This window comes from Anarrhichthys ocellatus, unplaced genomic scaffold (genome assembly GCF_004355925.1).
Source record: "Anarrhichthys ocellatus isolate YVR2014 unplaced genomic scaffold, GSC_Weel_1.0 scaffold25, whole genome shotgun sequence".
In the NCBI taxonomy this organism is placed as follows: Eukaryota; Metazoa; Chordata; class Actinopteri; order Perciformes; family Anarhichadidae; genus Anarrhichthys; species Anarrhichthys ocellatus.
In genome coordinates, this window is record NW_022280055.1 from 1,398,688 (window position 1) to 1,412,629 (window position 13,942).

General features: G+C 39.8%; 1 protein-coding gene across 24 annotated transcripts in view; it reads right to left on the reverse strand.

Moving 5' to 3' along the window:
- ptprk (protein tyrosine phosphatase receptor type K) overlaps positions 1-13,942 on the reverse strand; it is a 63,186-nt gene that overhangs the window by 16,973 nt on the left and 32,271 nt on the right. For 18 of the 24 annotated variants that reach the window (XM_031861474.1, XM_031861470.1, XM_031861473.1 and 15 more), the window contains exons 10-20: positions 13,201-13,383; positions 12,765-12,884; positions 12,192-12,301; positions 11,886-12,084; positions 11,689-11,794; positions 11,027-11,099; positions 10,640-10,762; positions 9,905-9,979; positions 9,542-9,578; positions 4,544-4,679; positions 1,341-1,370 (exon numbers count right to left, since the gene is read on the reverse strand). In XM_031861474.1, coding sequence (XP_031717334.1) covers positions 1,341-1,370; positions 4,544-4,679; positions 9,542-9,578; positions 9,905-9,979; positions 10,640-10,762; positions 11,027-11,099; positions 11,689-11,794; positions 11,886-12,084; positions 12,192-12,301; positions 12,765-12,884; positions 13,201-13,383 — 1,192 coding nt within the window. The remainder of the gene's footprint in view (positions 1-1,340; positions 1,371-4,543; positions 4,680-9,541; positions 9,579-9,904; positions 9,980-10,639; positions 10,763-11,026; positions 11,100-11,688; positions 11,795-11,885; positions 12,085-12,191; positions 12,302-12,764; positions 12,885-13,200; positions 13,384-13,942) is intronic. The other 6 variants (XM_031861478.1, XM_031861492.1, XM_031861491.1 and 3 more) reach the window with 1 other exon arrangement.

Sequence of the window (13,942 nt, forward strand, 5' to 3'; positions counted from 1 at the left end):
CACACACACACACACACACACACACACACACACACACACACACACACTCTGGAACATTGCTTTAGCTGCTGGCCAGGTGTAGCTGTTTGTGTGCGTGTTTGTGAATGTATTGTTCAACAGAAAACATAAAAATAGGAAAGAAAGTGATGCATATATTATAAACCACCATATGCTGTGCAATGGTACACTGCCTACAACCTTTTGGATGTGTGTGACCACTTGACATAGTTTGTAAGGTCTGAATTGTAATATTAAATTGTAAACTGATTTTGAGCACACTAAGTGTTCATAAAAATAAACATGCCTGATCATTAAAATGGTAAATAAATGCCAAGACACACTGCAAATCTCTTGATAATAAATAAGAAAAACATGGCAGTATGGTCCTCTACTGCAAAAAGGGATATTTTGAGTATTTTTGTATAAATATGGAAAAGGATTACTTAAAGTTAGATGATCTGTATGAGGACAATAAGAGACATTATAGACAGTAAATAGCATAGTAGCTGGTGATGAATAAATGTCCATATGCATCTGGTTTTGTTACTGCTAAACGGTGCACTAAACTCTTTTTAACAGGAGTGCAAAGAGGCGATTGGGGATCTATTTTGGTCACAGCCGGCGAGAGACAATAAGAAACAGTAGAGAAGTAGAGAGTACCCACAGCACGAGAAAACCCACCAACAACTACCAAAATCAGACCCATGTGCTCCACACAGTAAAGCTGACTGAGACACTGAGCATGTGCAGCAGAGGAACCATGATACCTGTGACTTGATGGGCGGATGGATGATCACATGACTACATGCACACAAAGAGCTACAAGTCACAAGTGCAGCATTCTTTTTTCAAATAACACGCTTAGGGCCTACTTAGTTCTGGTTTGTGGCCCACTTTGGCCTTTATAAGCCTGCTTCAGAGCAACTTTGGAGCATGTAGAGGACACCAGGGCTGAGGTCAGTTCGGTTCACTTGTCAGTTTAGTCCCTTTAAAGTGTGAATGGATTATGATTTAGCATTTATTGTTAGTTTAAGACATGAAACAATCAACATTCTCTTGCGGAGAAAGAAAAGTTTTAATAATTATAATTTGAATACTTAGATATAAATGATGGAGAATAAGGAGAATCCTGACCTGACTGACATGAACGTGAACTCACCCCCACCCTGGCACGGCGTCAATGAGGATGGCTTGGGCTGGTTGGTCAGAGCTGAAAATGTGTTTTGTCTTGAAAAAAGTATACTGCATCTTTAAAAATAACAACAACTAGCCACTAATAATTCGCCCCAATAAGATAACAGCAGCTGGGTGAGCTGATTGTTGATTGGTTGTTTACTTACAGGTAATAAGAGTATGAATAGTAGGTCCTCCTGGGGTTGTGAGCCAATCAGAAAGCAAAGAATGAGACACAAAGGTCATGAATGTGCAAATTAGGACACTACTGTCCTGTCCCAACCAGCAACAACAGAAACAGAAGAAAACACCGTTTGATTGCTACAACTTAAGGGTCATGCAAGGGTTTGTCATAGTAACTATGGGCACTATTTATTTAAAAAACTCAATTTGAATGCTAAATAAATACTACAAAACAAGCTTAGAGACTTATAAAACTATAACTGAAATAACAAATAACTATTAATAATAACATAGTCTTTCTTGTCTTTTGAATAAAATATTCATGCATTATTTATTAGTGGAACTCGCTGTTTTTAGAAGTCCCTGAACGGAGTTTTCTTTTAGCCAATAACCATTTCCTTCCTAAATAATTTGACTGACACAAAGCTCTGTGATCTGTAACACCACGCAGCTTGCTTCCTGTAAAGCAAGCATGATGTCATTGCAATGTCATCATGTCCCACCATTTTAAAGATGCAGTATTGTTAAAAGTTGTAAACGGTTTTATGACAATGAAGATTGATCTCCCCAGAAACCTTCATGGAAAAACTACTAAATGCTGTCAACATAGCTTCACTCTCATAAGGCTCACAAATCCTCTGATCATATCCATTTTCCAAATACACTTGTAAGACAATTAAAACAGTTTAGTTCACACACCAATCTAAACAAGTTTTCATATCTCAACACAAATGATGTCACAGCTCAAAACAAAGATGCTTTATAACTGAATCCAAACTTTTAGGACTCACTTTTAGCAGCTCGAGGGCACATTTCTAACCCATGCAGAGATATGCAAATACGTTTCCTCAACCAGTAACTGCTGTCACGAGTTGATCAATGTCGCTCGCTACACAGTCACATATGTTCCCATAAATTAAACAAAAAATGTAACTTAAAAAAAAGTAATGTAAAAACACCACACAAAGCATTAACCTAGAAACATAATTAAACTTAATACTTGAAAATATTATATTTCCAGAAATAGCATTCATCTTCAGTTGTTGATGCTGGTGATTTATAGCTTCAACCTGTCAGAAATACACTTAAATATAATATGTTAACATGATATTTCACACAAGCGCTGTCGTCCTGTGGCAGTCCTCGAATGCTTTGTGATCTGGTGCTTATTTGAAGTCTCCTTTTGCCCAAATACATAAACGCAGCTAGAGCTGGTTACAGTTCAAAACAACAACAGACTCCTCCCAGCTGTGCGTGCAATTACATAACAGTTGACCTGATCAGTTTGGACCAATTTCCTATTATCAAAAGGCTTGAAACCCTCAGAGGGACAGGGGAAGCTCAGTAATACATGCTACGGTCCTTAGGCCACTTAGTGCAAACTGCGGATCAAACACAGTCAAGATTTTGGGTGTATTTTTAAAATTGTATTCATCTTAAATGTCTTGTGATGTGTACAAGATACATGGTGGTGAGAAAATCAAGCTATTTATGCCGACACTTTTTTTAGATGTGATATAAGGCACTCAACACCTGAATATGCAAATGAGTTTCCTAATTATTCTCTTTTTAAATGAGGCACTCAGGTTCCCTGAACACCAGCTTTTAATTGAAAGGTCACAGGAAGTACGGCGTGTTTAGTAATAGTTAATAATTACACGCGTACACTTGTGTTCATGACTTGCATGCACACAGACGCCCTGAAGAGTACAAAGACATAATTCAGCCTCGTGTAACTTCACAGTTACTCAGGTTTGATGAATAGCGAGTAGGTTATATGCAAAACTAAAAATCGTCTAGACTTGGGGAGGGGTGGGGGCTGCCTTTAAAGCATGACGATGACTCTCCTTACAGCTCCAGACTTTTGACATGATAATATTAAACAATAAGTCACTGTGAACTGAAATAGGACGACAGAATAGACAGGTTTTTAAAGGAAATGGTACAGAAATATACAAGTTATACACATAACATGAGTTATATGTAGCCCTTTCTGTGACCATAAACACATGTACGTGTTATAATCTGTTTATAGCACTGTATAACTCCAGTTAAAAGCATTCACAAGTATTCATAATGCTTTATAACAATAATCACAACAAATTCAATTGTCATTGTTTGCAATGACATTGTTTACAGTGCTGTGAGGAGATTATAACACATTAAAAGTATGTTTGTAATGCATTATAGACATGGGCGTTATCTCCTCACTACTGTCGGTGTGATCTACTGCTTCAGCTGCTGTTGAGCTCTGCGGCTGCACTCACACGTTGCATTTGTGTTAGGCCACCACATGGTGGAGCCCTGCACCAAACTAACACATCACAGGCCAAAACGCTGACACCAGGACCAACTGGGAGTCTTCTCCATGCTATCCTAGATGGAAGTAAAGTTTGTGTGTGCATGCGTGTGTGTGTGTGTGTGTGTGTGTTAACCTAAACGAATAAAGTGCATGAAGCAACGTGTGTGCTTGATTTCTTTGTCAGCATCTTTCGGCCCTTTTTCCTCGATCAACTTTTCCAAAATCAACTTTTCTCTGCACAATTTTTTCTTCATCTATGTCTCCTTTCACCTCTGAAATACCACATTCTAGGTTTCTGGGATGTCTTATGTCTCTGATGTGTTTATATAATCCATGTGTATTGGAACTTTCTAATTTTAATCTTGAATAGTTACTTGACATCGTCTGCTTGAGGATCTCTTTCACTGTGTTTCTCTGTATTACTCTCAGTGAGTGGTTGTTGTTCCATCTACTTTGATTCAACAGCTGCACGGCACAAGAAGAAGAAAAAAATAAAACCCAACACAGCCTCAGATCTCTCCTGCACTAAATCACACAACTGTGAGGCAGGAGTTTCTAATTTTGGAAACACCATATTTTCGTATGGGATCTGAGGAAATCAAGACATCAGCTATTTAGTGCCTTATAAACAGAACAACCTTCAGGAATGTATAACGCTGGTTCTATAGGGAGATCAACGTTTATGGTAGATGGATGGAAGATGGTGTTACTACAGCAAATACCGGACCAACACACAACAAGAGAATGGGTTTAGGTGCACATTTGTATGTGTGTTCTTGCATCCGCATGTGTGTTGGAGTAGTACTGTTGTTCATGTAGTATATGCACTCTTCCTGATATTCTCCACTAAATATGCTGAATTAGCGGGCGTGGTCTGTCACTCACCTCTTCTTGACCAATAGGATGGCTACCAGCACCAGCAGTACAAAGACGAGGACCCCAGCACTGATCCCAGCGATCTTCACCACCCGATCCGTCTGCTTAGCGGGGTCAGGAATGACTTCTGGCTCCTCTGTAGCACCTAGAACATGAATAAATGCCAATAAAACAACGTCAATAGTGTGGATCCAACAGAATATCGGCTCAAACTACCAGAATACTACAGTAATGATTGATTATTTTGTAGTATTAGGTGTGGACACAAGACCATATTACATCCCCGTTTGTTAAACATTGGTGTATCTACAAGATGCAAAGGGAACATTAAAAGAATGTTTGCTTCGGTGAAAAGCTGCTGAATGACTTTAAAGGGACTGGCAATACCTAGTTTTTTAAATTTGTAGTTCTCACTTTTGTATCGTTTTCTTCAGAAGTTGAAATAAACAAACTTCTCTAACACTGTAACCTCTGAGATATCCCTCAGCTAAGTACTAAAAAGCTTTGTGAGCTTTATTGTTCCGTTATCGTGGTGGCCGTTGGAAATGTGCTCGCCATCAGGTGAATATACGTGTATAAAACATCCAGTCTGTGCTATATTTCTTTTAGTTGACAAGCCGCATTTGTTTAGCTTTCAATACTAATCTACTGTAGGATGTTTTTTGTTTAGTCAGAAACTTTCTGAGTGTAAGCCTGTTAAACAAACAATGGATTCTTGCCGCTGAGTATTTACGCAACCCTGTGTCACCAAAGGCTGGAACCGTATTTCACCGAACAGCCTCAGGAATGATGTTTGTTTTTTCTCTCAAGATGTCTTTACAAAACGCCCTGACATCAGGTAAGTGCTGAGTGTGATAAGGAAACAAATCCCACGGAGCCGTTTGAACAGGAAGGTTTAATCACTCCTCTGCTAAAGATCAGGTAAATATCAAGACTCGGAATATTCCTTGTAAAGCAAAAGTCAGACAACTGCAAACACGAATGCCATGGCAACTGTCATTAAGGATCCAAATTTACCAAAAGGTTTTGTTTGAGGAACTTACTTGGCTCAGAGGTCATAATTAACAATTAATTCTCACGCAGCAGTTGCTTCTTACGGTTCATATCTGCACATTTTAGCGTGTTTTACAGCAGGAATCTAACAGGTTTAAATCAGTTTTAGTTTTAGCAACGCAACAAAGAAACAAGATCTTTACAGACTCACAAACACGCTAGAAATGAAATACACATACGCAAATAACGAAATGTTCACTTGACTGTGCACTTGAGGTCATCATTAGAGTCATGCTCTCATTGGGAAATGCTTTTGAAATGCAATTTGACTTTCGCCGTCCAATGTTTCTGCACCAATGTCACAGTGTATTACTTGTGCTCAAACTCATTTCTGTTCCTGATGACTTCAGAGGATTGTCTGAACTCCCCGATTCCGTCCGCCTGGAATATATATAATTCACAAATTATGTTTTGTACGGAGTGCATGCTGCTGGCGGAGATTTAACCGTGTTGATCGTGCACAGGAAGTCAACAGCAAGAGAGCCAGCATCTGTTTTCATGCCCCGAAGCTTAGTGAGCTGATCCCATAACGCCAGAGTAGTTTTCCCCGCAACGTAAGGACATTATCATGCATTACGATAATCCAAATAATCCAACACAAAGACATATGCACGTAACTCAATATAATGCAATACATCTATCAAACAGTAATCTACTTCCAATGCTAAATATCAACAAGATCAACATAATCTCTCTCTCTCTCTCTCTTTATCTCCCTCTGTGTGTTTGACCCTAACGTATTCATTTGTTTCTGCTGCTGGAATCCTTGAAAGGTCCCCATCCAGCCCGGTGTCATTACGTAACGATGTCGCACTAAAACATGGAGCTCAGGTTGATACATGAAGCAGTGGTGTGTGAGCCCAAATGCTTTGAAAGGGTGAGGTGGACATTATTCTTTATTTTTCTTTTGGCAGGGAACTCCACGAAAAAAAGACCAAAACCGACAATCAGTTCTGTCCAACTTCCTTCCCCGTCTGTAGCACTCAGCGCTAAGACGTACAGTACATCTATACAACCCAAAGCACAAATATATACGGATTCATTTTTTAAAAAGCTAAATAATATTCAAAAGCAGCAGGGCACTGTAGTTCATGGAAAACGCCACTCAAAGGGGACTAAACTGTGCACTAAGGACAATTTTCAGTTGCGGATTAATACTCATTTAGTACTCTAGTGAATACTTACGGCAGCAGAACAATGCATGTGGGGTTGACTCAAAATAAAACATAGTGCCCACATGAAAAAAACATGTCAACCAGTGCAGCGGTGCGGCTCACGGATGCTTTCTTAATAGTTTTTGGACAACAATGGGACTCCATAGCACAGAGGAATAAGATACATCAGGCTTTGGCTACACATGCAATACTATACTTATATATATTATATCATTGCTGGTTTTGGTCTTTTCATGGTATTTGTTGATATTGAGAAAACTATAGAATATCATCAGTCTTATTCTTTGAGGTTTCTTTTTTTACCACAAGACGAGCTTCATGAAATTGGGAAATACTTTCTATGAATCAAAGATTATGACCAAAACCTGCGATGTGAACAACGTTGCTAAACATGGACACAAAGAAATAACATTTCCACGTTTCTTTCTTAAGGAATAGATCCTAGCACAAGTATATAACAGTTACAAGCGATATAATTTGGATGCAAGTCACAGCAGAACCTACGCATAAATGCCAAATGTTGAATATGCGTCCTAATGTTACTTACAGAGTTAGACCAATATATTGGCCAATATCAGAATGATTGGGTTATATGCGGTTCACGAAGGAAATTATGGTAAAAAAATACCAACAATGTATTGTTTTGTGGTAAACAAGGGTGGCTTAAACTCCAAATCATTTAGCATTTATGACTACCTACTAACTGTTTCACCTACTTTAGTTCTAATAACTGTCGGATCTATCAATGGGTAAAGGGCATCCAAACAAGACATGACAACAAAGAAAAAAACAATCTTTAAAAGGCTCTGAGTCCCGAGACCTGACCTCATAACGTCGACCGGTAGCTCTTAATGTCTGTAAAAATTATCCAGGTCAGTACACCAACATTCACAACTCACCCACAGAGTTACAAACACACACACACACACACACACACACACACACACACACACACACACAAAACACCCTGAGGCAGCAATGACAACACACACTACCCCAGATGACCTAATAGGACCACCATCGCTTAATCCTCCATCCCGGATGCACGGTTGAGTGCACACACATGCAGAAGGAAGGAGAGAGAAAGGAGGCGACGCTCGTCTGACCTCTCTGTCCATTAGTCTGTCTTTCTGCCTTATTAAGAAGAAGAAAAAACCTAAACTAAGTTCAGCTTCACTAAGACCTCCTAAGGCTGGTGTCATCTCTTTCTCGCAGCCTTTGGGGAAGTAACCGACCTGTTCTAGTAACTACATTCTTGAAATAGGATGACACTGGAAACACAGTAACTTTCCACATTTTCTCTTCTTTGGGAGCGGAAACATGACACCTTGCAGGCACCGAGGGGGGGGGGGGGGGATTGAACCACTCCTTAGATCTATCCCATGGGATGTATTTCCTAAGAGCCTACAGGCTAACACGTCTTGGTCACATTGAACTCTGCGGCCCAAAGAGAAAAAAAGGTGAACAATGCCAGTTATTTTCAACCTGGTTCCTTTTCTCTTATAACTGAGCCGTTTCATTTTATAGACACAAGGAGATAACGTGGAACAATGCCACACACCACACCATTCATCCTCTAAGCTACTCTACAGTGTCTTTATAAAAGACACACAAATCAATCAGCCATGATGATTCATTCTGCAACAATTACGGCTGATTGCGCTGCAAATTATGTCACTTTTACTGTCTGGTTTTATGCTCCTTTGGCACTAGAAGGTCAAAGCAATGGCGTCAGCTGAGTACAGAAAGTGATTGCAACTATTCCCCCCCCCCCCCCCTCCCCCAATAACACCCATAATGCAGTAGGACTACGTTAACATTCAAGTATCATGACTACTACTGTAAATATGACATCAACCTTTATTATGGCCTTTTTATCTCCCTCATATTGTCTTAGATTGCGTTTAAGTGTCGACACAATAGAATACAGACTGAGTCCGAGGTATTTGTATCACAATGAAACGCTTACATTGACATTAATGCAGTCTCCTCTTAGTTCATTCATCATTGCTGTTTGTTCACTACTGGTGACCGTAGAGCTGAAAGGATTAGTTTACAATCAATGGACTTGTTATATTTTCGTTTTGCCTTTTCACCTCCGTTTGCTTTCTAGTTCTGCGTTACTTAATAAAATAAACACTTAGATGACCTCACTGTTCTTTGAAGCTCAACACCACTGGCCACCAGGATTGTCAATTTCATTGAAAACATGATAATGTATTTTTCTGTTTATCCTTGATCTTACTCTGATCCATCAGCCGCATTTCTAAAAATCTTTCCTGAAAACAGTGTGAGTGCATTTGTGTGTGTTTGCGTAAGTGTGTGTGTGTGTGAGGTTGCCCGGGGATTAAACCAGACTGATAATCCATCAACATATGGTCGCTGGTAAAAACAGGACATCTAGACTGCGTGCACATACAGGAGCTGAACGTGCACACAAATACTTAACATGTTTTTTTCTCTCTAGCATGCAAAACATTATGTTGTGTTAAGTTACTATCAACACAATCACTGCATCAGTCATAATAATAAATATCAGATTATGAACAATCATTAAGGGACGATAAGCACCTTAACGAGATAAGATTAGCATAGTGGACCAGACATAAAGATGCATTAAATTAGTTTAATATTATCAGTGATATCCACAAATGTATTCTCTAATTTGTCCCAGCAGCCAAATTCAAAACATGTGTGCTAACTGACTTGTATATGTCAAGTTAACACTGATCTGGGGTCTTTTTTGACATAAAGTGGTATTAAGAGAGACGGTTCTTACCTTTAGTAGCAAGCCTCAGACACTGTGTCTTAGTTTCCTGAAGAAAAACAAGACACATGAAGTCCACACACAACACACTACAGCATTAACTAAAAGAACCTGACTTTGTATGTTAACTACTGTACATGTGTATTTACAGTACAAGCAAAAACAAGTGGGGCAAGTGTCTGCAGTTGTTTTATGTTTTTAGGTTCTCTCAGAAGTCATAACTGCTTGCAGGTAGAAGCTGTGATGTAGTTAAAGTGTAAGTAGTGTCTCTTTGAATGTGTACATACAGTATATTTATTCATAGCAGCAAGCAGGTGAGCATTAAGAGTTCACTGTGTGTTTAGTGCTTCTTCCCAGGAATCAATATTTACATACCCTCTCCGTGCTGCTAACAGCTTGAAAATAGATGTTGTAGTTCTTTCTCGGGGCCAGAGGAGGATTCCAGAAACCCTGGGGATTAAAAGAAATAAACTTTATAAGAGCCTCAACATATGTAGACTGTCAGCTACTAATTTCACTTATTATCTCTACTGAAGAGGACATGTTTGTTTGGTTTGTCTCTTTGTTACAGGATATCCTATCTTTCTCATTTTTGAGAAATATGCTTGTTTGCTTTTCTTGCAATCAGTTTAAGATTGATGCCAATCTCATGTCTGTATGCTCAATATGAACATTCAATTGCAAAACTGTTTCTTGTCTAAGTCTCTGCCAGAAAACAAATAAGCGCTTTCCCAAAATGTTGAACTGTTCCTTTAACAAATTTCAATTCAATCTGATTGAAAGATGTTGTTGCAGCTGATCCAGGATCCAGGAGCTTTTTGCAAAGGCATTTATGTTTATTTTTTCTACTGCACTTGCTTAAATGAAGAAATGATGGCACATGCATATGGTATGGTTAAGAATAAACCCCCTTGTATGAAGGTATATTATAAAACTCAAGGTAGCTCTAACATAATTCCCCCCTTGCCTGTTACTGCGAGTGGATTCCACACCCCTATTCTTCTGCATTTTAAGCTACAAGTTTACTATAATTTCTATTCGAGTTATCTTTTCACCTGACATTTGTGCTGCACTCCGCACAGAATTTGTTGCTCAGATAAAAAGGCTTGCCTGATACGTCTTGTTGTCTCCAACAGTGAAGGGGAGCGGCTCCGGCAGGTGGCTGGGGGACAGCTGGGCGGCATAATAGTACGGAGATCCACCGCTAGACGCACTGTGGTAGGAAACCGGGACCTGAGAAAGAAGATACGTTTACATTCAAATAACATGTCTAAGAATCTGCCTTACAAAGACAATGTCAGTTTGCTAAACAGGAACTTTTATTCTGCAAACAAAAAGTGAGGTGGGATCTAAATGTCCAATGGTCTACAGAACAAAATGGTGGCTATCTACTCTGAGATGTATTTGTTTGAATGTGTAAGATAGCAAATAAAAACACATATAGATTTAGATACATTAGGCTGTAAATGCATGTGTGTAGAAGAGATTTATAGTCACCTCATAACAGTCAGAGGAAGCTTGACGACGTGTCCGGTGAGGATTCACTTCCTCAACTACAATTTGATAGGCACTGTTGACGAGAAAAAGATGTGAATACATTGTTAGATTATTATTTGTTGATACATTAATACATGATGAATACAATATCATAACTAGAATCACTGGTTGTATGTCCCTGCCAGTCATATTGCAGTTTTTATCCTATTAGACATTTTGCGTGAAATTGTCACAATTAGCAAATTACTTGGTAAGTTATGGTACACAATGTGTATTGTGTGGTCACAGTGACATTTGACCACCAAATTCTAATCAGTTGAACCTTAAGAGCAGGTGGACAGAAATATAATGCCTCCACCCACTGTTGTCGGCGGTTGAATACCTCAATGTTACTCCTTAAAAATAACATGGTTGTTATTATAGTGACTGATTGTACTGTAATGCACAAGCGTGACCAATGCATCGTTCACAAACATGTTTACAAAAAATAACTACTTGATGTTGACTATTTTTATGTCTTACTAGTTGCTTTACATTAAGGAGGAACTATCTATGCACAAAATACACAGCGATCACATGCTAGAAGCTGTGGACTCTCGCCAAATACAGGCTGTTTTGACAGAAGCCGGGGTTTGGCTATGTACTGTATATGTAAGCAGTACCTTATAGGGGCCCCCTTGGCCTGGGCAGGTTTGAGCAGGATAGTGATGGTTGTTGCAGTTTCATTCAGGAAGGCCTCTGACCCATCGTACTCATCTATTGTCGGGGCTGAAGGAAGAGCACGAGTCTGTATTAGTGTACACGTATCACCTTGCTGACTACCGGAAAGAATGTGTGATAATTAAAACATATTTTCTACCTGAAATATTAGTAGTCACGTTGAGTGTGGCTGCGGGGCCGAACCCTTTGGAGGTGGATGCGCGTATAGAGAGCTGGTACGTGACGCCTGGGTGGAGCTGGGAAAAGAGGTGATGTGTGGCGTTGGAGGGCAGGACCGTGAGTCCCGGCCGCTGGAGAGGCACCGAAGGGTCAAACGAACGCACACCGCTGTAGCTGATCTGAGGTGGGGCAGAGAGACAGAATCACGGTTTATACGTTTTCCCAGGCTGAGTGATAGTTTGGCTCCTGCAACAATTACTGCTCCAAATGCTTTTGCTCATAGTACCTCATATTGTATGATGACTCCGTTGGGCTCAGATGGTTCCTTCCAGTAAAGAAGAATTCGGTCTTCGAATGGAGTGGCTCTTAGTGACTGACTGGGAACTGAGCCTGGAACTGTTAACACACACACACACACACACACACAGACACAATTAATAAAATGCTCATCAAAATAACAGTAAAAGTCGGTCCTCCAAATGAAGGAGTCCCTTGTAAATGCATACCAACAACAGGAATACACACAGCACAGCAATGGCTTTCCTCAAACATGTTGATGTGTATCCCAAGTTATAGTTCAAGAGGTTTCTTAATTTCAATGTGGCTTTCCCAGAAAATGACAGGTTGACATCCTAGCGTTTGAATTTGTTCTACTTCCCAGCAGAGCCTGTTGCATCAGCTAAATTTAAAAGTACCAGTAAATTTAAGCATCACAGCATTAGATGCCTTTACTTTCCCCCCTAAAGGCCTTTGCACACCACTACTCTCTAATCTTTCACACAACCTTTGTTTTGTGACCATCCCCGATCCCAAGCTGTTCTCAATCATACAATACATAAATATAAATACACCATCGCACCATCTTCATCAGTTTGTATGACGGTCTCGTCGCTCTCTTTCCTTCCCTCTGGATTGGTCAGAATCATCTTCAGACTGACGTTGGTGTAGGGTGGCAGGTTCCCCACCAGGTGGCGTGGTGCTGAGAAGAAAGATAACATAAAAACATAATTTTGTAATGCATTTAGGCCTGCAGCTAACGACTATTGTTCTTCATATAAATTAGTTATTGATCTATAAAATGTCTTGTTTTGTCCGAACAACATCTAGAAACCAAAGACAACAATATAAAACAGAAAATTAGCAGCAAATCCTTTACATTGGAGATGCTGGAGCGATGGTTGACATTTTATTTAGTTGTGGAAAAACGATTTACTTTAAGAAACCTACTCATAAGGCAGCCTTTATGAATGCAATGCAATAACAAAGCCTGTATCAACAGCTACAGTGAGTATTACCTTTAGGGTCCATGTCCAAGCAGTCAGCTTTGCTGCGGTTGCTGGCAGTCATATAGTGGTAGCAGATGGTGACGTTAAAGGTGTGACAGCGAGTGATGTTGTAACCCAACGACTCCCAGTCCACTGCTATCAGACGAGATCTGGTCTCCGCAATCTTGAGCCTCTTCGGAGTCCGCATAGGCTCTTCAGAGAAACAGAGGAGAACACGGGGAGAGGACATCAGGAATTTCCTCAGTAACCCAACAGATCGTTGCCATATGTTAAGACTGTCGCATTCTGCTCATAAATCATCATCATTCTTTGATGACACACAGTGATGTGAAAGTACACTTTAGTGAACTTCCAAATATTTACTTTAATTATTGTGCGGTGTAAAAGCCAATTGTACTTTGCGTTGCCAAAAAAAAAAAAAAAGAGCAAGAGTGCTGAGTCAACATTTCCCCCAAGATAAAACAAGAGATTGTTTTTTTTTTTTTTTTTTTTTACAAACATCTACTTCTGCTGCTCGCTGCCATTCAACCGTTTCTCAAATGCAATAACTTCTAAGAGGCACGTCTTTGGTTTCCATCTTTTATGTGAAATCCGAACGGTTATTGTCAATATAATCTACCTTCTCTCCAGCCTGCCCAGGGCTTTAATTACCTTAACTGGCTCATTTAACTGGATCAATAGGCCCCCGCAACCCACCCACCTCTACACACACACACACACACACACACACACACACACACACACACACACA